Source organism: Phocoena sinus, chromosome 2 (genome assembly GCF_008692025.1).
Source record: "Phocoena sinus isolate mPhoSin1 chromosome 2, mPhoSin1.pri, whole genome shotgun sequence".
NCBI classification, from domain to species: Eukaryota; Metazoa; Chordata; class Mammalia; order Artiodactyla; family Phocoenidae; genus Phocoena; species Phocoena sinus.
This window is the reverse complement of record NC_045764.1, coordinates 163,805,480-163,833,224: the sequence shown is the minus strand read 5'-3', so window position 1 is coordinate 163,833,224 and position 27,745 is coordinate 163,805,480. Positions and strand designations below refer to the sequence as shown.

Genomic DNA, 27,745 nt, shown 5'->3' with positions numbered 1-27,745 from the left:
TTGCCTTATTGTATTGTTCTGTATTCACTAATGTACCCCCATGGTGCCTGGCATACAGCGGGTACCATATGGGTGAGGGAACGGAAGAGGGTGGGTAGTGTTGGAGACATCCGTGGAAATGGCATATCAGAAGCATCAAAAGGGATTGTTTGGGATTGACGTGTACACACCGCTGCTATATTTCAGATGGATAACCAACAAGGACCTAGTGTACGGCACAGGGAACTCTGCTCAATATTATGTAACAACCTAAATGGGAAAAGAATTTGCAAAAGAACAGATACATGTATATGTATAACTGAATCACTTTGCTGTACACCTGAAACTAACGCAGCATTGCTAATCATTATACTCCAGTACAAAATAAAGAGTTAAAAAAAAAGTGGGGGGCATTGTTTCAGAGTCACCAGAAACACGTATCCAGCTCCCTGCTCCATTTTGCCATGGGTCCTGCCTCATTAACCCCCATCCCCAAGCATGGTCCCTCCCCTGTGAATTGGGGGTCACATTGAGGGAGTCCTCCGTTACAGCTGGGAAAGGGCTTTATCCTTCAGAAGTGACGAGAAGGAAGAAAATGGAAACCATTGCTCTAGAACAGTGTTTACTACCCGTTTTGGACCCAGATCCCCAGTAAGAAGTGTATGTTACTTTGTGATCCACTGTACACCAACACGCAGGTGTACTCACACACACATTTCACAAAATATTACTTTAGTACAGATGCTTTCTGAGCTGTTCTATTTGGGTCTAGTCCGTTCCATGCAGGCAGTGCTGGTTGTGACCCATTACATTGACTGCGTGCCCCATTAATGTATCATGGGCCACATTTTGTAAGCAATGTTTTAAAATACGGTTTATCCTCAGGGACAACCTAGTGAAGAGACCCGCAGTGAAGGCCCGATGTTTGGCAGACTGACCAGTGCTACCATGCGGGTCTGCAGAGTTGCGGGAACAGGGAGAAATTCATGGGCTGCCAGGGATGCCCCTGGATCCAGACCTCTCAGGGAAAAACAAGTTATCCTTAGAAGTTAGATTTAAGATTTAATTTAGTTGCTATTCTTCTCTCTCTCTTTTTTTAAAACCCTTCTCACTAATCAGTTCTTTCTATAATATAGGTTCTCCTGGTCTTTTTTTCGTGCTATATACTGATATTTTTATTGCTAACAAGGAATTGTCTGTTATTCCCCAGGTGCTTTTTAATTAAAACAACAACAACTTGGCTTCGTCTGTATGTTTTTACTCCTCTTTCCTTTTCACATTAGTTTTCTCAAACTCTGTGTGTGTGTGCGCACACACCCGTGCACATGTAAGATCTTCCTTCACCTCTCCCTTCCTTCGCAGACGTGTTTTTGTCTTAACTATATATATATTTATATATATATAAACGTATTTATAAATATGCATTTTATATATTTATAAATATAGAAAATATGTATATTTATATATTTTATAAAAATATATTACCTATATAAATATATATAAATATTTTTCAAAGATGAAAATATGTCGGTGAATAGAAATCTTTCTTCCCTTATTGTCTTGAATCCCCTAACATTTAATGGTGCATGAGCCTCACAGTTATTATGGTTCAAAAAAAGAAATCCATATTCTTTAGATGAGATGCAGATAATTCTAAAAGCTCTGACCCTCAAACTTATTACACAACTCTAATCAAATTGCACCCTTTTCTCCCCTGTTACGGGCATTAAGTGTAATTTTTCCTGGCCGAATAAACTTGAGCATTCTCTGCTTTGCATAGTTCCATTTTAAAAGTTTTCAAGTCAACCTTCTTACTATTCTGAACTGTTACATGAAACCAACGAGAATGCTTGCAAATAAGATGCGGTGCCAGCCTCTTTCATGCTCCTTCCAAGCTCTGCCTAGAGCTCTCCACTGGAAAATCATTGGAGGGATTTGAGGGATCTCCAGTGTCCCCATAGGTGTGTCCTGAAGATGCCCTTTTGGCTTATTTTTTTCTCTCTGGAAATTCTGAGTGTGAGATACTGAAATGGGTGTTCGGTCTGTGAAAATCTATCACAGTTCCAGACCACGCTCACCGTAAAATGCAGAACTGGTCAAGGTAGGAACCGTGATGACCCCAAGCTCAGGCACGTTGCCTGCAGTGAAGATACTGTGAATGTGTGCTGACCACGTTTGGAATTAAACCTTAGCTTGGTGATCACTGTGCAAAGACCCGAGCTAAAGAAAACTTCTAGTAGGGAAGTCAGAATCGGCTTCCTGAGCAAGGGAGAAGTAACATGGAGTGAGGGGTTCATAGAAGGGTGATGGGGGGGTGGGGTGGAAGTAAAGTGGGGCGTCTTAGAGAGTAGGAAAGCTCTCCAGAGTGCACTTGCTGAGCCGGGACCAATGGCACTCCAGCAGATTAATACTTAGTCCTCACGTGGAAGGTGTGCTTGCTGGAGGCCCCACCCACTGCCTCTGTTGGAATTTGGTGATTCTTTCATGATGGGAAAATCGGATGTGGAAAGCATGGTGCAGCAAGCTTTGCCTTCTTTCTTCTGTCCAAAAGGACCTGTTCGTAGTCCCCTCCGCCCTCCGCCATTTATCGAATGCCTGTACGTTCTCTACTGTTCTAGGTGTTTCCTGTCATGCTGGACCGCACACCTGTCTCTAAGGGGGTCTTTATTTTGCCAATGAGGAAGCCTGGACTTTCTAGGGGACCCTGATTTGCCCAAGGCCACACAGGAAACATCTGTCTGGCTTTAGAACTCCCGTTCTTACTGTAGCTCGGCCTGCCTCTTGTACCTGGATCACTTACCTTGCGATCCTCCCTGCACCCCAGTCCTGCGGGGTTTCCCCCTTTTTCTTCTGGTAAATAGTAGTGTAGTATAATAAACAAGGTGCTAAGGATTAGGAGAAACCGCCTTCTTGGCTTATTGTTATTTCCCTTCATTTGTTTGTCATATTTTTATTCCCTGTGAGATTAAACAGCCCTACCCTGAAAGCCACCTTGATGAAAACAGAAGCCCCGTGTGGTTCCCAGAACCAGGGTAATCTCATTGCAGAAACGTGTGGGTTGCACATGGGCCCTGGCCCTCCAACTAGCTAGTTGGGAGCCTTGTCTTCAAGGGGATTGGAAAGGGAGTCCCACTGGCACAGGGCTCGACAGGGAGCCTTTGATGGACTCAGGCCAGGACCCCTGCTGCCGAGCAGGTGACTGGCTTTTGTGGTTTGCTTTACGTTTTCCAGATCTGGTAGTTACTGGTCTTCCTCCACGCCTCTCAGCATCTTGGCTTTTGCTTTCTTCTAAAAAGTGTGCCGCACAGCTTTTTTCCAGAGGACAGAATGGAAGGTCCAGGGCTGACCATTGGTGGCCTGCCTGCTTTACCCGGAAAGTGTCATTAGTCCCCCTTCTGGGCTTGAAAATGTACGCGTGGAAGGAAAGACCACGTAAGGGTGTTGAGTTTTCCAAAATTGAAATGTTTCATTTCTTTAAACATCCGGGTGGTTAAACTGGGAGCTTTGGTGTTTAGCCCAGGCAGGTTGGCCTGACTGGGACTGTGTTTGGGGTCAGGCCTGCACTTGCGGGGCGGGTGGGGGGAGAAATGGGGGAGGGGGAGCAGAGGCTCTAGCCCCGGATCTTGGCTTTGAGCAGTTCCCTGTGCTGAGTGCACTGGTGGTGTTGATAGTGAAGAATTTTAAGGGGTTCTGTGAATAAGTTTGTAAGTAAACGATCCGGTAAGCTGATGACTGAAATAGAAATTTTTTAAACTTTAAAGATTTTAGGAATAATTTATTTTTAGTTCTCCTTCTAGGGGATTTTCTTGGACTTTGCCCCCTGCATAATAGTTAAATGATTTTCTTGTTTGCTTTCTAAATCTTCCTGTAGTATAATAGTTGTGAAAATTAGAGAGTCGTTGGCTGGAAGCATGGGGTGGGTGTGGGTTTATATAATTTGACTTCTTTTCTCTCCAAATCAGTAAATGTTTACAAATGACCTTATCAAGCAGCTTGGGTACATTCGGTCACTTGAAAGCGAGCAGTCGGAACACTGACTGCCCATCATATCAGCCTGCCGCCAGATCCAGCGGGCCTCAGAGGCAGATCTTGCGTTTGTTTTATAAAATGCTGTGTGCCCAGAACGAAAGCGTCCAACTGAAAGTGGGCCTCCGAGCAAGTCTCCCTCTTTCCATGGAACCAGTTTGATAAAATTTGTATTTTAAAAGTTTCTGACTTCTGAAGATTCAGGTCTGGAGCAAAATCCAGAATGGAGGATATCAAAAAATAAGTACTGGATTCTGGCTAAGGTTTACCACTGCTGCCTGAGTTCTTTTGTTTCTTTGGGAAGGTCATTACAGAATTCCATTGGAAGCTTAAATAATGTCATTCTTTTGTTAGGCAGGAAAAAACAAGTGGATTACTTTTCGGTTTTTGTAAAGTGGCACCGACGTAATATGGTTTGAAAACATAACCCTCGCATTTTTAAAGCAGAGACAGAGTTTTGAGGGTGTCTCTGCCCTCTTTTTCTCTCCATCTTTGATACCTGACAAATTTAAAACTCACTTTTTCAAGGGGATACATGTGTTTTTCAAAGTTGACACTGAAAAATCATAAGGGAACTGAGGGTTTGGGTCAGTAGGATATGAAAATTACAATATTATTGTAGCAACATCACCTGGAAATAACATATTCATTTTGTTAAACTTAATGTGTGTACACAGAAGCGCATTGCCTGGTGTTCCGTTGTCAGAGGACAATAGTACGGTAGTTAAGGCTGGCAGACAGTTAACAAAGAAGTGAGAGGCTTTTCAGAATAAGTAACTGTGATGAGAGTTATACATCTACTTACTGCACAGTAGGTACTGTCTCTATATTAATCACTTCTGTATTTTATTGTTCTTTGCAGAGTATCGGGAAAGGGTCATTGTGGTGCATAGACCCAGAGTATAGACAAAATCTAATTCAGGCTTTGAAAAAGACACCTTATCACCCACACTCGAATGTGTTCAATACACCTCCCGCCTCTCCTCAGGCATATCAAAGGTAAGCCATTCAGACTTCTTTTGTTTTGGGGTTGGTTTGTTTGTTGTCTACTGAAGTTGCATTATTTTGGCAGAGACAGGCACTGAAACTAATTTAATAGACTGTATGATTTGAAAAATAACTGTAGATAAATGAGAAAGAAGTTAAGTATTCTTGGAGGCATATCCAATTGTTTTTTCGGCAAACCTTACCGCTTCTGCTGCTTGGGACGAATGTGTCTCCTTCCAGAAGGCTTCATGGTGGGTGAAATAATGTCTTCCTGCGTAGAAACATTTACAAAGGAAAGTTGTCAGCTTTAACATCTCAGAGTGTGGCCGTTTGCAGGGATGAGAGTCCAGGAGCGCGTCGGGTAAGCGATTCCAACTTCCCGTCCTCCAAGCCAGAGTGTCTCCAGGTGTTTCACTGAAGGATGCACAGAGTTGTTGCCGCTCCCCGTCTCCATGTAGACGGTGCTCCAGGGTGATCGTTTCGTTGTGGTTACTTGGTGTTTGCCTCTTCAAGGAAAACAGCAAAGAACAGTAGAGACTAGGATTGCCCCTCACATGCCCATTTGTTTTGAGACAGTGAGGTCATGGGTGCCATTTTTACAGAGATAGAGTTGGAGGGGAGGATATGCAACCTGTCACTCAAAAAAAAAAATAGGTTACTATTTTTAGTATTTTGGCTAAAAAAATAGCCCTATAAAACAGAACCAATTTTTAAAATTGATTTTCTCTTGCATAGTGTTTGGGTTTGAAATCTATCCCTCAACTCTACAAAAAAATTTTTTTTTTCTTTAACGTGTAGAGATGTTTCTATTGTTACCAGTCAGTTAAGAGAATGATCCTTGGACTACAAGTTTACGTCAGTGAGGAAAGGCGTGAATTCATAGATGTCGGTAGTTTCACAGTCTGTGTCATTGCAGATTCTTTCCCTAGTCTGGTGTTTGTTCTGCAGAAGGGAGCACAAAGTGATCCTCTGAAACAGCATTAATGAAGTTCTTGTACATCTCAGTTGAGAAGCATTCCATCACAGGGCTTAGACAATCAGTCTTCAGCAAGAGACGGGGAGGAACAGCTGGGCTCTCTGAGAAGACTGCTGTATGTCTGCCTTCGCTAGGCGATTAGCGTGATGGTAGCCATAGCAACTGCAGCATCTCCATAGTAACACGTAGCCGAGACAGGTGCAGTTGCATCACAAGGCGGTTTGTTGCCTGGCAAAAGGACAGGCCATTAGCACTTAGATATGGGCTGTTGCCTTAGAAACAAATAACCCTACATAGCAACTACAGTTGGCTTGAAAGATTTGGGGGCAAAAAAGGTTGTAGCAGCTTTTGTCTATGTTCATAAAAATCAGTGGAAGCATACTTTATTGGAAATGACAACTTGAGGTCATATAGCTGTAGGAGATAAAATGGGATTTTCCAAAGCAGTCCAGCCAGCATTGTAGAAATGTCCAGAAGGGCAGAGTCATATGCTTGGTTTTCTCCTTGTGGCCGTAACCACTCCTGAAATGGGAGAAAACTGGGTTTGGAGTGGAGACTTACTGATGTGCAGGGTTGATGGGGGAGGGGATGACCCTCATTATTGGAATAATTCCCAGATCCTCATGTTCCTTTGTCATTCTGCTCCCCTCACCCTCCACACCCCACAGAAAACCCTTCACTTTCCTCCCAGTTTGTACCTCGGAAGTATTTCGTATCCTTTTGCTTCTGAGAAGTTAAGAACATAAGTGTTATTCACTGGGTCACATCACTGGTTCATTTAGGCCAGTATTTTGTTGCCAAACGCGACCCCAAGGGAAACACAGTAATTATTTAATAATTTGAAGGATTAGAGTAGAGCTCTAGAGGTTGCAAGAGGAATGCATACTCAGGCGAGAGACTTTATGAGCTGGCCTAGGCCTAATGACTTCATTTGATTTTTTAATATAGGAATAAAAATGCAGATGAACTGGAACTTTTGTAATGAAAATAATTTCCGAACGAAAGCTTCAGATCCCAGTATGTCACATCCAGTTCCTCTTCTCCCAGTTGACTGAGGGGAAAAAAAAAGTTTCTGCCTCTACACATGCGGGAGCTTAGATTTCACCTCCATAAAGGTTACTGGATGTGGAGTGAGAAGACAGAGCAGATTTCAGCCTGCCTCTTCCATGTCTTAACTCTAAGAACGAGTCACTTTCTCTTTCCCGGGGACTATAGTTCCTTCGTCTGAAAGCTTAGTATCCTGTAGTGTGTAAAATTGTACTAAGGGTCCTAAATGCTGGATGACTGTATAATAATTCGTATAGCTGACAGTGATGTAGTCGGTTCCGTTCTAAGCCATCGGGCCACTTGTGGACGTGCCTTAGGGAAGGTGGAAGTGGGACAAAGCGAGTCATTAAACAGGGACCACAAATGATGACCTGACACGATCTGGCTGGGTCCTCTGTGATGCAGGGAATCACCTGTCTGGCCCGCAGGATTGCTGTGAGGGGCACCTGGGAAGCGCTTGGATTTCACAGAGCTGGTACTTAGCATGCGGAAGATGGTGATTATACTAGATGGGTGGTTGTTGCTGGTCCTTGCAGGTGTGCTTGGCAAGTAGTGCTCTGAACCAAGCTGCAGGTGGCTGGAAACTGCAGGGAAAATGAAGCATCTGAAAACACTGACCCCGAAACCTTTTTCACGTCCAGATATGGTGCTCAGTACTGCCACACGGAGATTGTGCCTCTGTTTTCCAGTATACCCTTTCGAATATTTGTTACAAGCATCACTGTGATCTCCGTCTTCATGTTCACTGGGTGCTGCACTTTGTCCTTCCTGTGGCCGTGTCCAAATTTCCCTTTTTTAGAAGGACATCGGTTATACTGGATTAGGGGACTACCCTATTCAGTATGATCTAATCTTTTTTTTTTCTGTGGTACGCGGGCCTCTCACTGTTGTGGCCTCTCCCGTCGCGGAGCACAGGCTCCGGACGCGCAGGTTCAGCGGCCATGGCTCACGGGACCAGCCGCTCCGCGGCATGTGGGATCGTCCCGGACCGGGGCAGGAACCCGCATCCCCTGCATCGGCAGGCGGACTCTCAACCACTGCGCCACGTGGGAAGCCCAGTATGATCTAATCTTAACTAATTACATCTCCAATGACTCTATTCCCAAATAACGTCACATTCTGAGGTACTGGTAACCAGAACTTTAATGTGAATTTTTTTTTGTATGTTGGAGGGGGAACACAAAATTCATCCCATCACAGCCCTTATCTTAAGTAAGGCATTTCACTAATAAAAATATGGAGAAGCAGAAAGTAAGGAAGTGTTCAGAAAACAAGGATGTAAAAAGCCTACCAGAGCCAACCTGAACTTGCTCCCAGTGGCCAAAGCTGGGACAATATGAACAACAAAGAACTAACATAGCATTGGGATGTAACTCCAAATACAAAATACATGTCTGTGAATCCACACTGATATAAATAAATGCTCAAATAAATAAATGAGAGTAGAGACAAATTTCCCATACGGAAGAATTCTAAATAATTTATGTAGATATTCATCCATTCAAGGAGTGGGAGTTTAACTCCCCACCCCTTGAGTGGCTGCTCTTAATGACTTACTTCCAAAGAGCAGAGTGTGGAAAGGGGGTGGAAAAGGAAGTTTATGGTGGAAAACCTGGCAAACACTACCTTGGCCAGGTGGTCAAAGCTAACAGCATCTGTGATGTGAAGTTGACAAGATGTACCCGTGATAACGATGTCAAGCAGTTATCACTTCACCTTTGTTGTCCTCCTCCTCCAAATCCCTAACTTCTCTGTAATCAGAGAAAAACATTAGGCAAGGTTTTGTCCCCAAGGTGGTGCAGGGCGGTGGGGAGGGGGGGACATTCTTAAAAATACCCGACTAATTGTCTTCAAAGCTGTCAGGTCATCAAAAGCAAAGAAAGTCTGAGAAACTGTTACAGACCAGAGGCTACGAAGACATGGTGAGACATGGTGACTAAATGGGTAATGGGATCTCTTGGATAGGTTCCTGGAACAGAAAGAGGACATTAGGGAAAAACTAGTGAAATAGGAATAAAGTGTGCAGTTAATAGCAACGTATCAGTGTTGGTTCCTTAGTTGTGACAAATGTACCATAGTAACCTAAGATGTTAACCTTGGACAAACTGAGTGTAGGGTCTGTGAGAACTCTCTGCACTGTCTCCGTAACTTTTCTGTTCAAAAAAAAGCAGTCCCCGATGCGCAGACTAGTTGAGTTTATCAATTTAAAATAACCATGTCCCTTTTGTTGTAATGGAAAGTGAAAATCACTGCATCGCTGAGCAGTTTGCCCGACTCATTTGGAGTCTGTCTCTATCATGTTACAAGACAACTGAAGAGCTCTTGCTTTTACCTCATTCTCCCTAGGATCTGCTGAGCCGTACAAGGGGCTTGGCTGTAAGTTGGCTCTTAACAGTTCTTGGAACTCTATTTCTGTGAAATGACGCTCAACTGTGCTTGGTAGGGTCCCCGAGGTCAAGCTGCCCATGCCAAATCAACTTTTTGTTCCCAGCTTTCGCCAGTGTGACTTTCAGACTCTAGGTCTGGAAAGAGGAGGGAGGGTGGTGTAGTTGGCTTTCTTGCCCATACGTCTTCAGAAAAGTCCTATTATCTGGTTTAATGGTTTTGTTGCCTATGCCCCTCTTTCGTGGACGTGGGATTTCTCATTAATGGATATGCACATTTTAGTGCTTTTGATATAGATATTGCCAATTTGCCTTCCAATTTTAGACTCTGTTCCAATCTACACTCCCACCAACTTATTAGGAATTTTCCCTTTTCTAATCTTTCTCTGTGTCTGATGGTTAAGTAAACAGCTCCCCAGTGGGTGACCTTGACTTTTATGATTTTGATACTTTATAGTGGGGGCCCTTAAACTTGACAATACTCAATTCACACCCCTTAAATAGTGGGCACCCCAAAACAATGTTTATGACAACAGATTGTTTTCAAAAGTTATGTATAGGGTCTTATGTAGCATCCTCTCTGGGATAGGCACCAATCCAAAATCAGTTTACAGAAAAAAAGTTTCAATCATCTCTCACCATAGGCGGGAACAGGTTTTATGATGAATCAAACAGGATGGTTTATAGAGAGTTTCCTGGATGATCATTTTTTCAGAGAAGGGAAATTCAGTAAAATATACCTAATTTGGGAGCCAGAGCCACTATAGTTTTATGCTTCCTTGGTACCTCCAAAGAAATCTCAGCATCTTATATGCCTCTGGTCTATGTGATGGGGCAGCCATGGCTGGGCTTTAGAGGAACATAAACCCTGATTGAGGGGACTTCTGTTGCCCAATGCACCTTTCACTTTTTGCTTAAATATCTTTAAAAATAATGACAGCGTATTTTATACTTTATATAAAGTATTGTAGCCTAACATGTACAAAGTTAGAAAAATCCATAAGACTTTTATTTGCTGATATAGGTCTGAAGATTTATTTTTTGGATGACTTTAAAGTTTACAGAGTCAAAACATTTCAAGAAAGTTTCTGTCGCTCTCACCTATTTTTTTTTTTTTTAAAGAAAATTCCGAACATTTAAGCTTATCATTTAGCTCCTTATGTTTCTTTTTGCTTCTTCAGAGCAGTTTAATGAGCCGCAAAAGATACGTTAATGACCTCTCCAAAGGTTTTGGCCTTTCAGATATTGAGGGTCTTAATGAAAATGGCTGATTTTAGTGCTGACTCACCAAAAGGTTTTATTTTTATCCTCCCTGCTGCCCTATTCATGTGCTTTGAGCTTATTCTTTATAATTTTTAAAAATGCCTACATAGCAGAACAATACTGCTAAGGATATAGAAATTGTACAGGGTGGTCAGTATATGTTTGAATTAAGGAAATCATCAGGGATTCCTCACCAGGTAAGTAAGCATTGGTCGAAGGAGAGACCTGATGATGGCAGATGGGGGATTGCGTTGGCAGGAGGTAGGGAAGGTGGGGTGTTCAGGGAACTCATCCTTTTAGACAATTAAAAGATTAGAAAATCCTTACAATGTTAAGCTTGTTAACATAACCATGTTAATTCCCCCACTAAAATGCTGAGTTTGTACACAGCAAGGAATAGCTTATTCATTGCTTGGATAACATCCAATAATTTTTTAACTTATAAGACATCTTTCATTCCAGTTATTCAAAGTGGTATGCATTTAATTGTTGGCAGAAGAACTGCAAAGCCAAAATAAAATCAGTTTTAACTTGTATTAAAGGGATTTGTTAGATCGTTGTGTCATCGCAACTTTTAATTCAGTCAAATATAAAGAATGAATGTGAGGATTTAGATTAGTTACATCATTATTACACGCCTTATATTTACTTGTAAGCGACATATTTGATGGAAACCATAAATAGTTTTTTAAAAGCTCCTCATATACAATACACTTACTTGTGTAAGTGTAGTTAAAAAGGGTGAGGTATTAGGTATTTTGAAAGCATATGTGTTAAACTGCAACATTATGCTTAATTTTTTAAAGGACAATATTCTTTTAAATTTTAAAAATCTTTTAAAATCAGTGTGAAGCTTCATTGTGCTAAATATATTGAAGGATGTGCTAAATTAATGTGGTAAAATGAATATGGGATTGAATGACAAGATTTTAACAAAACAAACTTTGTTTTGTTAAAAAATTGGAGGAGACATCATAGAAAAGGCTTACAATTGTAGGGGTTCACTCATATATAAAAAACAATGCTCATTTACAGTGTGAGCTTTAAAAATCCATTAGTTAGCTATGATTTTCTTTGCATATCAAATCATATTGTCTATTGACTTCCATTCTATTTTCTGAGTTTGTCTTGGAATATTTTTAATCTCAGCATTTTACCTGCAGTATGCTGTCCATTGTACATTTCATCCTCCATTATTTTATTTAAATGGAAAATAGTCTCTGTTATCTTTGAGCTCTTATGTACTAGGTGTATCATATGAATATAGTGCCCAGTCATCCAATTTCATCCTGTTTTCACACTCACTTTGAAAGTTGAATGTTTCAGCAGCTATCTATTTTACTCAGGTGCGGAGTGAAACTCATGGCCAAGAGAGAGCCGAGCTGAGTTCTTTTTCATCCTCTGAACTCTTGGGGTGCCCTCAGTCCCTGGTTGGTATTCTGTCAGCAGAAGTGTTAGGATCTCTTTAAATCTCTACTGATAAATTTCTGTTGATCTAACTACTGAGATAATGGGTAACAAAGGGGTTCTGTGTCCCTGATTCCTGGTTAGAAAGTTGAAGTGTTGATGGACTCGGCAGGAGTCTGGGGTCTTTACCGATTTGCTTCCTGTTTATTTGCATCTCCAAACAGCCAGCGAAGGACCTGGCAGATTCCTGGTCAGAGCATCTTAGGGGCCAACCTGCATTTTGCATGTTTGTCAACCCCCTCACCTTCTCGGAGGGGGAGAAATTGATCTCCATGTTAGAAATATGAAAGAGCTGTCGAAAACGTGTGGAATCAGTGATGTACAACATGAGACAACAGACTGCACACTCTGCTTTGCAGGAGGGTAAAATTGGCAAATTAAAAAAAAATTTTTATTGGAGTATAGCTGCTTTACAATGTTGTGTTAGTTTCTACTGTACAGCAGAGTGAATCAGCCACATATATATCTCTCCTCTTATTTGGATTTCCTTCACATTTAGGGTACCACAGAGCATTGAGTACAGTTCCCTATATAGTAGGTTCTCATTAGTTATCTAAAAATCGGCAAATTTTTCATCACAATAGAAAATTAAAAGCAGCCACTGCCATTTGTAAGACTCCTCTTTCTCCAACTTCTGGTTACACTAAACACTCCTGGATTTTATAGACTAAAAAGGAGGGGGATTAAGAAGTAGAGGCCTAATATAATTAGATTAGACAGTAGAACCCATCATTCACAAAAGATTTGAGGAAGGAAGAATGGGGGTGGGGAGAATTCGTGTACTATAAGTGCGTCAGCTGTGAATTAATGTTGGTCAAAAGCGTACTGTAAGTAGTTTCAGGTTATATCAATAAAAGGTGAGTATTTGAACAAGTGATATGATGACCAGTAATTCCCACTTTCAGTGTAGACCAGACCTCACTGCGATGTTTCTGACCAGGTGGGAGGGGGACTTTAAGACAATGAGAAAAGCGGTGAGGCTGGTGGAAGAGCTGGAAATGTGTGATCTGGAGAAAATACTTGCAGAAGATCAGCATGCCAGCCATCTTCAACTTCTGCTAGGAGGGATTTGGGTCCAGCGGGTTGAAGTTATAGAAGGAAAGATTTGGGCTCACTTAAAAAAGATCTTTCCAACAGAACAGCATCTAACAATGCCAGACACATACCAGGATCTGGGTAACTGTTTGGGTGGGTAAGTGTTTGGGTGGATGGGTAACTGTTTGGGTGGGTAAGTATTTGGGTGGATGGGTAACTGTTTGGTTGGGTAAGTGTTTGGGTGGGTAAATGTTTGGGTGGATGGGTAACTGTTTGGGTGGGTAAGTGTTTGGGTGGATGGGTAACTGTTTGGATGGGTAAGTGTTTGGGTGGATAAGTGTTTGGGTGGATGGGTAAGTGTTTGGGTGGATGGGTAAATGTTGGGGTGGGTACATGTTTGGGTGGGTAAATGTTTGGGTGGATGGGTAACTGTTTGGTTGGGTAAGTGTTTGGGTGGGTAAGTGTTTGGGTGGATGGGTAACTGTTTGGGTGGGTGTTTGGGTGGATGGGTAACTGTTTGGTTGGGTAAGTGTTTGGGTGGATAAGTGTTTGGGTGGATGGGTAAGTGTTTGGGTGGATGGGTAAATGTTGGGGTGGATGGGTAAATGTTTGGGTGGGTAAGTGTTTGGGTGGATGGGTAAGTGTTTGGGTGGGTAAGTGTTTGGGTGGATGGGTAAGTGTTTGGGTGGGTAAGTGTTTGGGTGGATGGGTAAGTGTTTGGGTGGGTAAGTGTTTGGGTGGATGGGTAAGTGTTTGGGTGGGTAAGTGTTGGGTGGATGGGTAAGTGTTTGGGTGGGTAAGTATTTGGGTGGATGGGTAAGTGATTGGGTGAATGGGTAACTGTTTGGGTGGGTAAGTGTTTGGGTGGATAAATGTTTGGGTGGATGCGTAACTGTTTGGGTGGGTAAGTGTTTGGGTGGGTAAATGTTTGGGTGGATGGGTAACTGTTTGGATGGGTAAGTGTTTGGGTGGATAAATGTTTGGGTGGATGCGTAACTGTTTGGGTGGGTAAGTGTTTGGGTGGGTAAATGTTTGGGTGGATGGGTAACTGTTTGGATGGGTAAGTGTTTGGGTGGGTAAGTATTTGGGTGGATGGGTAACTGTTTGGGTGGGTAACTGTTTGGGTGGGTGTTTGGGTGGGTAAGTGTTTGGGTGGATGGGTAAGTGTTTGGGTGGGTAAGTGTTTGGGTGGATGGGTAAGTGTTTGGGTGGGTAAGTATTTGGGTGGATGGGAAACTGTTTGGGTGGGTAACTGTTTGGGTGGGTGTTTGGGTGGGTAAATGTTTGGGTGGATGGGTAACTGTTTGGGTGGATGGGTAAATGTTTGGGTGGGTAAGTGTTTGGGTGGATGGGTAAGTGTTTGGGTGGGTGACTGTTTGGGTGGATGGGTAAATGTTTGGGTGGGTAAGTGTTTGGGTGGATGGGTAAGTGTTTGGGTGGGTAAGTGTTTGGGTGGATGGGTAACTGTTTGGGTGGGTAACTGGGTGGATGGGTAACTGTTTGGGTGGGTAACTGTTTGGGTGGGTAAATGTTTGGGTGGATGGGTAACTATTTGGGTGGGTAGGTGTTTGGATGGATGGGTAACTGTTTGGGTGGGTGTTTGGGTGGGTAAATGTTTGGGTGGATGGGTAACTGTTTGGGTGGGTAAGTGTTTGGGTGGGTAAATGTTTGGGTGGATGGGTAAGTGTTTGGATGGGTAAGTGTTGGGTGGATGGGTAAGTGTTTGGGTGGGTAAGTATTTGGGTGGATGGGTAAGTGATTGGGTGAGTGGGTAACTGTTTGGGTGGGTAAATGTTTGGGTGGATGCGTAACTGTTTGGGTGGGTAAGTGTTTGGGTGGGTAAATGTTTGGGTGGATGGGTAACTGTTTGGATGGGTAAGTGTTTGGGTGGGTAAGTATTTGGGTGGATGGGTAACTGTTTGGGTGGGTAACTGTTTGGGTGGGTGTTTGGGTGGGTAAGTGTTTGGGTGGATGGGTAAGTGTTTGGGTGGGTAAGTATTTGGGTGGATGGGTAAGTGATTGGGTGAGTGGGTAACTGTTTGGGTGGGTAAGTGTATGGGTGGATGGGTAACTGTTTGGGTGGGTAACTGTTTGGGTGGGTAAATGTTTGGGTGGATGGGTAACTATTTGGGTGGGTAAGTGTTTGGGTGGATGGGTAACTGTTTGGGTGGGTAAGTATTTGGGTGGATGGGTAACTGTTTGGGTGGATAAGTGTTTGGGTGGATAAATGTTTGGGTGGATGGGTAACTGTTTGGGTGGGTAAGTGTTTGGGTGGGTAAATGTTTGGGTGGATGGGTAACTGTTTTGGTGGGTAACTGTTTGGGTCGGTAGGTGTTTGGGTAGTGTGTGAACCAGCTACTCTTGGGGTGCTAGTCAAGTTGACATGACCAGCTGCCAGGGTCCCTTGAAGAGATTTAATTATTGCTGGGAGAATTGCAAGGTCATCCCTTCCAGCTCTTGCAATGTTCTGTTTCTAAGTCTGTTGAGCTGCCAGCACAGAGAGTAATGGAATATCACTTGGTAGCGCGGTGTTTGTAGTTCTCCAAGCCCACAGTGTAGGTTGGAAACAAAACACAGGGAAGATATGGCTTTGTTACTCAGAAATGAGAGGTCAGATTCTTCTCTCGAAATTGTTAAGTCCAGATTTCAAGGCCGTAATGGGACTAATTTAGTTACTCTTCATTCTGTGTCACCCAGTATTTTGATTCCTGCCCTATAATTACCTCTGTTGTTTTAGTGACACTTCTTTGCATTTCCTTCCGTGTGAAGAAAATTATCACTGCGGTGTTTTGCCAAGCAGAAGATCATTTCCAAAAGCTGTCCATCAAATCATCCAGACCTTCCTCCTATTGTTTATCCACTGAATTAACGAGAGCAACACCCACCCTTTGTATAAATCTCTGTGAAAGAGCCAAACCCCTGTCCTTATTCTGTGGTATCACCTGTTTTGGGCTGGTCTCTGGTCACATTCTTAACCTTCTGTTTTTTCTTACGTAAGGGCCACATCGCGTTATTTGTCAAACCGTCTTTGAGACTCTGCTGTGTATGTGAAAGGTGCAGGAAGAGTGTGAGAAGCGTCACACGTTAATCCCACATTAATTGCTAACTCTTGCTGATTTTTCGTTCATCTGGAGACAGCATCCATAAACCCTTTAGACACATTTCTTAATCCTTATCTTCTTAGATTGAGTTGCTTAATCACAGTAGTCCAAGTAGAGACATGTATACGGTGTATTTATCTACTTTAAATGGAAGCTTTTGGTCAAAGTCTGTTAGCCACCCATATCTCTCTAACACACTAGTACCCTACCCCCCCACCCCCCCACCCCCGCAAACACACACCGCCACCCACCCCCATCTAGCTTGGCAAGAATAAAAGTGAGTGGAAAAAAAAACATTCATAGGAAACAAGTAGAAGGAGTTTAGTGGCTTTCTCTTCCTACTCACTCTCTTCTACCACCCATCCCCCTCCCCTTTCCTCCTCTTCCTCCACCCTCCCCTCCCCCTCCCCTTTCCTCCTCTTCCTCCACCCCTCCCTCTCCCCCTCTTCCTTTTCCTCTTCCTCTTTCTTCTCTTCTCCCTCTCCCTTTCCCTCTGCAATTGTGGGACTTTCAGTGAAAGGATTTTGTTTAATGATAAAGAGAGCAGAGTTTAGTATCTTAGGATTCCTTTGACCTAGAAATTGACTCCCTCCTTCCCTCCCCATTTCCTATTTTGCTTGTAGAGAAATTGAGGAACATAGAGAGATTCCCCCCCTTTTAAACTTTCCAGCAGAAAACCACTGGAAGTGGGTGTTCTGATGGGCTTTGGTGAGTTCCTCAGGCCCACAGCCCCCTGCCTGGCCTCATGTCTGCCCGCACTTGCTGGGGAGTGGACCCTAGCTGGTCCTGCAGGCGCATGGACAGGTGCAGTAGCTGTGACGTCCTCAGGAGGAAGAGGCAAGTCTGGAAGAACAGTAAGAAAGCAGAAAAACGAAGAAGAGCTAAAGATCTTACGGTCTCAGAGTGGGGTGCTGGCATCCCCGACCCTCCCCACCCGTCAGAATCCTGCCCTGTGGTAGACCAGAAGTCCCACAAGGCGACTTGTCTCTGATGAGCTTTGGTGCTCTTGGGCAGGTCCTTCTGCTTCCCTGGGCCTCAGCTCCTCATGTGTAACAAGGCACATCAGGGAGCACAGCCTGAGAACCCCACTTGACCATCCCCAGGCTCCCTCCCAGCTCCTGCAGGCTGACCACCATCAAACCAGACCTAGAGCAAATCCCAGTACGTCTCAGAAAGATGCGGGTTAGAACCTTGCCTGGGCCACTCCCTATCTGTGTGATCTTGGCCAAGTTGCATTTTGTCATTCCTGTTGTGGCATAAGAATACCTAGCTTAGGACTTCCCTGGCGGTCCAGTGGATAAGACTCTGAGCTTCCACTGCAGGGGGCGCGGGTTCGATCCCTGGTTGGGGAACTAAGAAACTAAGGTCCCGAATGCTGCGTGGCGTGGCCAAAAAAAAAGAAGAAAAAGAAGAATACCTGTCTCAAAGGGGTGCCATGGGTATTAAATTAAGTAAAGGACTGTATCAAATGCATTTGTGCCTGGCCCATGGAAAATCAATGCATTTTAATTTCTCCTTCTTCACCTTTGCAAGACTCTCTTTTGGTAATTGTACAGTCTTGTTTTTACACATGCTGCATACCAATTTGGCCCCTAAATATTGGTTTGCATTGTAAGGCATCTTTTTATGTATTATCTTCCGTAGGTTCCACTAGATTTAAGATCTGTGAAAACCAGGATTGTTTTAGTTCTCTTTCCCTGTGCTTTAACCCTGCATGCAGGTGTTACTCAATAGATAGTTATCAATGATTTCCCTTAGATAGCAGAGTGCAGATTATGAGAATAGTGCAAAACATATTCTTCTAGTTGCTCAGGGATGCCCCGGAATAATTGTAATGCCCTCCCTCCCTTTACTGTCCTGAGGCAAGGGACATATGGGTGGGGGGGCAGCTCACTCTGTATCCTTTCCCTCTGACGATAATTGAGCGGGTTTGTAGTGTTGGTGTCTCTGACCTTCCATCTCCTTCCCCATCCGTCTGCCAAGGCCCTGGTGTACCTCTGGGTATCACAAAGCCTGACTCTTTGGACCAGGTCATTCTCGAAGCCTCAGAGACCCATCAGGTGACTCTGCGATGGAAAGGTTACACATTCCAGGCTGTTGACTCCAAGGCATCAAATGTTGTCAGAGGACTAAACATTTTGCAGCTGCCATAGAAAATTCAAATGCATGTAAGGTGGTGCCAGCCAGGAATTGCTCTCGCTTTGTCTCATTCATTATTCCTTTGAAAAGAAGCCTCCCTCTGCTCCTTACTGAAAGGAAACTTCCTCTGAACACTTACTGCAGAACAGAGCACTTGAAAGGTAAGGCACTTGGGCTCCCCCTTCCTTAATCATAATGGGAAAAGTTTTCACCGCAGGCCGGCCAAAACACTCAATTGTGTGCATTCTCTACCAGATACATAATCCGTGTTTAAATCTCTTGGCAGTAACTCATTAGTTTTTCCCCCTACATTCTTTTCTTCTTTGATGAGAACAAAGCCCGTCTCCCCCCTGCTCCAGATCTTGCTTCTCTCTCCCAGGAAATCTCACTGTTTCCCTTTCATCCCTCAAGAAGAAAGTCACCCAAATGTTATCCCTCCCTCCTTGCTAAAAGATGATCTTGATTCTTTGTACTTGAAAATCTGGGTTCAGAACTCACAAATAGGTGATACCACAGGCCCTGGATTCTGCAGGTGTTCCGGCCATACATCGTGGCCTGACTCTGAGGACCCCCTCACTTGAGCAGTGCCTCCTTCAAGCTCTGTAATGGGCTGTTCTTGAGAAAGGCAGGGTGGGGCATATGGTAACTCCAATGGAATTTTATTATTTAAGCCCTTTGAAGTTCCCTCTTTCTAACCCCCTCTTACCCTCCCCTCTTAGATGCGGAATATTCTGTCATCACTGGTGTTGAAGTCAAAGTTATAGGAGAACCACCGTGAATTTCTCGAATACAACTCTTTGATGCAGAGTCAAACAAAAATCTCTTTCCACCCGATATTCCAAACTTCTATGAAAAAACTATGTAATGGATGTGAGCTCTTTAGCGCTATAGGATTACAGGCAGAGCTTGGAGATATTGTGGGTTTGGTTCCAGACCACTGCAATAAAGGGAATATTGCAGTAAAGTGAGTCGTAGGAATTTCTTGGTTTCCCGGTGCATATAAAAGTTATATTTATACTCTGCTGTTGTCTAGTAAGTGTGCAATAGCATTATGTCTAACAACAATGTATATACCTTAACTTAAAAGTTCTTTACTGATAAAAAAAATACTATCATCTGAGTCTTCAGTGAGTCATAGTATGCATGAACATCAAAGATCACTGAGTACAGATCACCATAACAAATATAATAATAATGAGAAAGTTGGAAATATTGTGAGAATTACCAAAGTGTGACACAGAGACACAAAGTGAGCAAATGCTTTAGGAAAAATGGCACTGATAGATTTGCTCAATTCAGGGTTGCCACAAACCTTCAATCTGTAAAAAATGCAATTATCTGCGGCACGCAATCGCGTGAAGCACAATAAAATGAAGTATGCCTATATAAAGAATTTAATTAGTTCCTCCTGCATTGAACCCTAAATCAAGGCAGAAAACCAAGCATTTATTGAGCATCTGCTATGTACCAGGCTTGGTATTAACAGACATCATGTATGCAATCTGTCTTAATTCTTATAAGAATCTGATGAGATTGATTTGATCACTGTTTTACATTTTAGAGAACTGAGGCTAAGAGAGGCAGTCCTGTGCCTGCCAGTGGCAGGTCACCCAGGTCACTCGTGAACGACTGAGCTGGGACTTGAGCCAGCAGTCTCTCCCTATCGTGACTCCAGAGACTCAGCTCTTCCCACCTTAACTTGGCACCTTGTGGTCGCTTCCTTCTATGGAAATATTCGCCAGTATCTGATAGTTGGAGGGGTGAGCCTCGGAAAGGAAGACTGGCACATCCGTTTTTATTTTTAATTAATTAATTTATTTATGGCTGCGTTGGGTCTTCGTTGCTGCTCGCAGGCTTTCTCTAGTTGCAGTGAGCGGGGGCTACTCTCCATTGCGGTGCGCAGGCTTCTCATTGCAGTGGCTTCTCTTGTTGCAGAGCACAGGCTCTAGGTGCGCGGGCTTCAGCAGTTGTGGCACGTGGGCTCAGTAGTTGTGGCTCGTGGGGTCTAGAGTGCAGGCTCAGTAGTTGTAATGCACGGGCTTAGTTGCTCTGTGGCATGTGGGATCTTCCCGGACCAGGGCTCGAACCCATGTCCCCTGCATTGGCAGGTGGATTCTTAACCACTGAACCACCAGGGAAGCCCTGGCACATTCCTTTTTAGAAGGCATTTTCAGTTCTGTAGCGTAATGAGGGTGGGACAGATGGAGGTGAGAGCAGTTCAGAGGCCCCTGCAGTAGATCACATCTTTGGAGATGAAGGTCTGAAACAGCTTGCGAGGAGGGAACAGAGACAGTTGGAGGGAGATCCCTGGGGCTTGGTGGGGAGCGGGGTGGAGAGGCAGCTGAGAGGGGCCTGACTCGTGTGGATGGAGGAGGGCACCGCAGAGGGAAACGGAGAGGGAAGTGAGTCAGGGCCGTGGGGTGTGTGTGTGTGTGTGTGTGTGTGTGCGTGTGTGTGCGTGCACACTCCATGCTTGTGTAAGGATCGCTTCTGTTTTAGACAAAATAGAAAAGCAAATGTAGATGTGAGGTGGGGGAGAATCATGCAATATTTGCTCAAACTTGTGGCTTGAGTTTTATGATTTGGGAGATTATTTATACTGACTGATTAATAAGAATAAAGAAATTCAGCATTCTCCATATTAAAGGTCTTGCCTTGGGGAGTTCCCTGGCAGTCCAGTGGTTAGGACTCCACGCTCTCACTGCCAAGGGCCCGGGTTCGATCCCTGGTCAGGGAACTAAGATCCCAAGTGCCGTGCGGCGTGGCCAAGAAAAAGAGAAAAAAAAGAAAAGAAAAGAAAATCAGTGTCTGCCATATGTTCAATTTCTGTAGAAACAAATTAAAATTTTAAAAAAAAGGGCTTGCCTTGCCGATGAATTCCATTCTCAGAGATCATTAAGGTTTTGTTTTTTCCTCTAAGCTTGCTTAAATACTCTGTCATCTTTGGGAATAAATGGCCACACAGCCATCTTTCTAATCATTTTTTATGTGTAATTAAAAAAAATATGTTTGTAGGGAGAACTGACAAGAGCTAACTACCTTTTGGGGTTAAGTTTTTTGGTCATGGTTGTTAAAGCAATATATTTTGTAAACATTCTTTTAAAAAAACTAATTACTGACCCGAACCTCCAATATGTATGAACCCAGTAAATATTTGTGAAATCAAATGAATAAATGTAATTAGCATCCTTTATTTGATATTGAAATCATAAAATGGATGAAAGACACAGAATTAACTTTACTTCGGTACAGAATAAGCAAGTGAAGATTCTTCCGAAAATATCTGGCTGATTCTGGTTGACCCACATGTATACAAATTAAACTGTAAATAACTATCAAAATAGTGCTGTGAAAGTGTATAGTTGCTAAGGCAAGACTTAGATTGCGGAAAATGATAAAGCTCTCCTGGTCACTTTGGCTTATATGTGCCAAGTTGAGTGGACTACTTGGGTGGCAAAATGCAACAAGTAAGGACATTTCCAGTAATATAAAAAGGTGTAGGAATGATACTAAATTTGAGAGAATCAATTGATATTAATGTGCTAGACCATTGAGCTGTTTTGCAGTTAGTCCTGGAAGATGTCGTTTTAACGAAGTCTATAGATCAGCATTAAGGGAACAAGAGGTGGGGTGTCAGAATCACTAGAGGGAATTTTTAAAAATTATATAGGCTCTTGATGGTGCAGTGGGCTGTGTGTGTTGGGGGAACTTTTTGCTGTGAACATAAAACTTCTCTAAAAAATAAAGTCTATTATTTTCTTTCAGACGTTTATGTGAATAGATGAATGGCATGACTCTGGGAGTCAGATACAGCATTACTGTGAAGGGTGCTTGTCTCCCTCTATAGCGTGCACCAGGAAGATCATGCTGAGAATTACCGTCCCATGTCATAGAAAGCGGGGCAGAAAAGAACCTAAAACCACCCAGTTTAGTTTCCCCAAGCGGGTACTACAGTGAACAGTTTCCAGAGATGTTAGGACTTTCCTATCGAATATGTGTGGAGTTTTCCATGGCCAGTAAATTTGGGAAATGCAGCTCATGATAACTTTGTAGTGAGCTAATTCAGATCTTTTCCCGCACTTTATTAGACAGATACTTTTTTGGGGGGGCACACTTACCAACATGTACCAAGGAACACCAATTTGGGAAAAAGTAATCTAAAATAAGGGTGTTTTCAAAGCATGAGTTGCCACTCGCTAATGGGTTGTGAAATCAATGTAGGGCTTACAACCATTCTTTTTTTTTAGTGAGAAATAATAGAATAGAAAATACCAGAGCGGGTTGCACATAGGAGGGTAAACGTTATTTTGTGAAACTTTTGTTTCAGTTATATACGTGGGTTTGTGTAAACTCAGTCATAATGAAAACTCTGTTCCTTACTATAGATGATGGCCAAAAATATTTTGGAGATCACTGGTCCATTTCAGTTCCTCAGTTTTATAAGTGAAAACCCTGAGACTCATGTGGATCTCAAGACCACGTGGGGAGTTAGTGGCGGACAGAACCTGAGTCTACTCTTCATCCTCTTTCACCAACACCAGCGCTCTACCAAATCCATAAATCATCCTGTTTAAAAAGCAGCCCTGGGGCTTCCCTGGTGGCTCAGTGGTTGAGACTCCGCGCTTCCGATGCAGGGGGAGCTGGTTTGATCCCTGGTCGGGGAACTGAGATCCCACATGCTGCGTGGCGCAGCGAAAAAATTCGAAAAACAAATAAAAAGCAGCCCTGGTGGAAACAACCCAAATGTCTGTCAAAGGCAAATGGATAAACAAAACAAGGCTTATATGTACAATGGAATACTATTCAGCCTTTAAAAGGAACGATATTCTGATATGTGCTACAACATGGGTGAGCCTTGAGGACATTGTGGTAAGAGAGACAAGTCAGACACGAAAGGACAAGTGTTGTATGATTCCAGTTAAACTTAATAGAGACAGAAAGGAGATTGGAGGTTACCCGGGGTTGAGATGAGGGGCAGCCAGGAGGTAGTGATATTAAACCACTCTGAGTACAGAATTTCTGTTTGGAATGAGGACAAACTTCTGGAAATGGTGACGGTTGTACAACTCTGTGAATGTACTCAGTGCACTGAACTGTACATTTAAACATGGTTAATATGGCAAATTTTATGTTACGTATATTTTATCACAATAATAATTTAAAAGAATCCAGCCACAAAATTATAATAGTAATAATAATAAAGGCAGCATAACACTTGTTTTAAGGAGACCTCGTTTCACACTCTAACACCTGTTCCTTCCTTTGGCCCTTCCCCTGTGCAGGCCCAGGCACTGAGGTTTCTGAGGCCACCTAGGCAGGCTTCCTGCGCTTAGGAATCCCTGGAGCAGAGTATGGCCACATGTGGCCTTGATTCTAGACTCCCTGGCAGGTGATGACTGCTAGCATTTTCTCAGGTGATGCATTTTACAGCAGTGGGTCCTTCCTGCTCAGCAGATGACCTTTTCCGTCTAATAGCTCTGATTTTCCAACTGCACCATTTGGATAAACCCACAATTTTCTTTGGGAAGGCCAAGGAGAAACATATATCATGGTTTTTCTCTTGGTTTCACCCCTCTCGTCCGTTGACCTTTAGCCCTGACCCGTTGACAAATACCCTGTTCTCCTTTCCTCTTCCCGCTTCCTTTACAAGACCGCCAGGCTCGCTGCAAACAGCCGTGTAAGTGAAAGGCTACTTACACCCACAGGCAGCTGATAGTGCTTCCCACTGTCTCCATTCTCCGCTATGCGTCACACGTTTGGGTATGAGAATCAGAAGAAGCACGGTGAACCAGAAGTGAGACCAGGGGCGGCCAGATAGCAGAAAGTGGACGTGTGCTTCTTCCTCGGAGCCAGGAAGGTTTTTGCAACTCCCGATGCAAGGCAACTTCTGCCCATAAAAGTTGCAGCAGATGGCAGTCACTGATTGGCTCTGCTTGAGGACTTCGGAGATTTCTCTGTGTCCTGCAGGCACCCTTTTGCTTCCTGTTCCTCCACAGATATTGACAAACAGCTGGCCTGTGCTTGCAGCGACCCGATCGGAATCTCTGCGGCCCTTAAGTCAGCATCCACGATAAAGGAAACTGAGAGAAAATGCCTCTGAACTTAATCAGTGAAGATATTTATCTCGGTTTACTGGGAGCTCAGGAAGTACTTCAGAAATAGTTTATTCTTATGTTACCTGAAATTCGCCATGAGTGAGGCTGGTAGAATCTCCCTGAATTAGGGGAATACATCATGATGTTTACCTCAAAACTCAGCATAACCTTGTGATTTGAAATCAGACCCAGGGTTTCTCTACCTTGGCACTATTGATGTTTGGGACCCGAGAATTCTTTGTTGTGAGAGGCTGTCCTGTGCATTGTAGGCTGGTTTGCAGCATCCCTGCTCTCTACCCACCAGTTGCCAAGAGCAGCTAGCAGCACCGGCCGCCACCCCCCTACAAACTTGTGATGATCAAAAATGTCTCCAGACATTGTCCTGTGTCCCCTGGGGGGCAAAATCGCCCCTGGCTCAGGACCACTGGCAGCCAGGATTCTGCCATGTTCAGAGTTTTAGGCATTGAGGACTTCGTCAGTTGTTATTCTGGAAATAATGGGAAATGGCTTGGGGTTTTTTTTGTTTGTTTGAGCCCTGCCTCATTTGTATAAAACTCCAATTTTTAAAGTGTGTGTAAAGTGTCATCAACTGTGAGAAATTAATACCTAGCACTGCTGTGAGGTGAAACCATGACCCATGTCATGGGCTTGTTCTGTGATGGGTATTTGGTTATGATTTCAGTCCAGGTCTCCGTGCCTGTGCCAGTCACGTGGCTGAATGATATGAGCAAGTTATTTACTGCCTCTCCTGTGTCTTTCTCCCTCCACGTCTCAGTGGAGGATACCTGCTCTTCATCTTATTAAATAGCCATGATGTGGCCAGTTCATCTGCTGAACTCAGCTCATGGGGGTGTTGTCTGGGACCATGGAATTCTTCATGGTTTCATTACCTGTTCCAGAGCCCCCAGTGGATTCCCAGGTTCCATCTTCCATAAAGCAAAGCATTCATTTCCTCCCCCTAGGCTGGATTAGCTGTAATGTTTCACTGTTCGGTCATCCATTGCTGCTGGAGCTCCCGCGTGCCATGCTTTGTTCAAGTCACTTGAGACACTTTGATGACTAAGCTGGTTTCCTGTCACACTCTAGTTTGAAAGGTGGACTTATGATAAATCTGATGTATCACGAGAACTGCTTTCTATCACCTGTACGAAGTGCTGTGGTTTAATCTTCCTAAGTCTGAAGAACTGATTGTGGTGATAATTATTTTGGAAGGTACTAGCATGCAGTCTGGGAGAGCACTGTTCTGGGAGTCTGAAAACCTGGCTTTTTTTTTTTTTTTTTTTTTTAATGTTGACACTGGTCCTGATTAGCCGTGCTCCCTTTCCCAAGTCACTTTCTTTTTCTGGATCGCACTTCCTAGCTGTGTAAAATGATGTGTATGGGCTGGATCATCTCTGACTCCAGCAGTCTATGCTTATTTTAATAGTAATTGTATTAGAATTATTAGATACTATTATAATATGTTTCAGAGCTAGAAACCTCGTGAGCAGCCAGCCTTCGTGAGGAGGCCCTATTTTATGTTGTTACAGTGGGTTCCCGGCTCACTTGTGCCTGGTGGGGAGACTTGCACAACTCTGCTGGGGTCGGAGGCCTTGCAGCACTTAGAGGGCCCACAGAAGGGGTAAACCAGAAGCCTGAAAGCTTGTCCTGAAGCTCCGTAAAGCAAGATGCTATCTCTAAACAGACCCATCAATTTCAGAGGGCTTCTTTCCACGGGGCTTTTTGGGGGCGGGGATGCCTTTTACCCGTATCTTTCTGTTCACCTGTGGAATTATATAAACTCATTAGATTCAGGTTACCCACTCCTTCTTTCTCATTCTCCAAGACAGCTCTGCATACTTATTGCCCTTTCAGGTGTAGTCTTGCAGGTAAATCTCACCTTCTCCAAGAAACCAAATTTTGAACTCTCACTGCATGTCAGAATAAATTTCCCGAATCACCTGGATGATATCTGGCGCATACTGCCTTATAGTGTGGTCCTGTGTGTACATGTGCTGTTTCTCTTAAAAGATCGTGATCATCTCCCAGAGCCATGATTGTATTTAACCACCTAGAAGGACCCTACAGCCCAGGTCGGGCTGTGCGTGGGTGTGTGTGCGTTAGACACCAGTAAACATCAGTGGAGGGAATGGATGGATCTCGGTGTCAGGCACCGGGGGGCACTCAATAAATAGTTGCAGAATTGGACCAAATGGTAAATGCTTAAATATTTCACAGTTCTCTAGTCTTTCTACTTTATGCCATTTACTGGGGGTTAGAAAATAAGATGAAGCTGTGTGTACGCCCTGAAGAGTCATCAGTGGTTCCTGTTATCTCAAGAGCCGTAGAGCTCTTAGCTGTTTTACAGCTCCGATTCTTTTTTTTTTTTAAAGCAGTGTTTACTATTTCTGGCCATTATGTACACTAATATAAAAATTTAATTAGACCCTTTCTTTTCAATTAATTTTTACAGCCCTATTTGTTTGCTCTCTCGACAGAGCCTATATTGTGTGAACAAGAGAGATCAATTTTCTATCACAAAATTCATTACTTTTGACTAAAGTCCAGTGAGTCTGTGATTGTACGCGCCACCCTGGGTGAATTTTCCTGCCGCTGGAGAGAGCTATGGATGGTGAAATGAGCCGAGTGTTCAGGTAGCCAAAGAGAAGTTTTGATTTACTCGTGGTCCTCCTCAGGGCGGCAGGTGGAGCAAAGTTAAAAGGCTCTGCAACTCTTGAGATTAGAAATAGGCATGTGTTTTATTCATTCCTCATTCTTTTTTTTTTTTTTTTTGCGGTACGCGGGCCTCTCACTGCTGTGGCCTCTCCCGTTGCGGAGCACAGGCTCCGGACGCGCAGGCTCAGCGGCCATGGCTCACGGGCCCAGCCGCTCCGCGGCACGTGGGATCCTCGCGGACCGGGGCACGAACCCGCGTCCCCTGCATCGGCAGGCGGACTCTCAACCACTGCGCCACCAGGGAAGCCCTCATTCCTCATTCTTTAATATTTTTTTAAAGTATCTAGAGAAGTGAAGTTAGGTATAGAATATGTAAAGGTTAAGAGAGGTCTTTTCTTTCAAGAGCATGTATAAAAGAAGATGTCCATTCCAGGAGGGCAGGGACCTATAGTTTTGTTCGTTCTTTACCTCCAGGGTCCACACAGTTCCTGGTACCTGGTAGCTGTTTGGTAAATAGTTGTTGAGTGAGGATGCATGAGATAAATACTAACTAGCTTTGCCTTTTATCATTGATTAAAGTGTTTTCTGGAT

The 27,745-nt window shown here is 43.6% G+C and overlaps 1 protein-coding gene across 13 annotated transcripts in view; it reads left to right on the top strand.

Moving 5' to 3' along the window:
* The window catches only part of FOXN3 (forkhead box N3), a 409,030-nt gene that overhangs the window by 217,623 nt on the left and 163,662 nt on the right, over positions 1-27,745 (top strand). For all 13 annotated transcript variants that reach the window (XM_032624078.1, XM_032624086.1, XM_032624088.1 and 10 more), the window contains one exon: positions 4,868-5,004. In XM_032624078.1, coding sequence (XP_032479969.1) covers positions 4,868-5,004 — 137 coding nt within the window. The remainder of the gene's footprint in view (positions 1-4,867; positions 5,005-27,745) is intronic.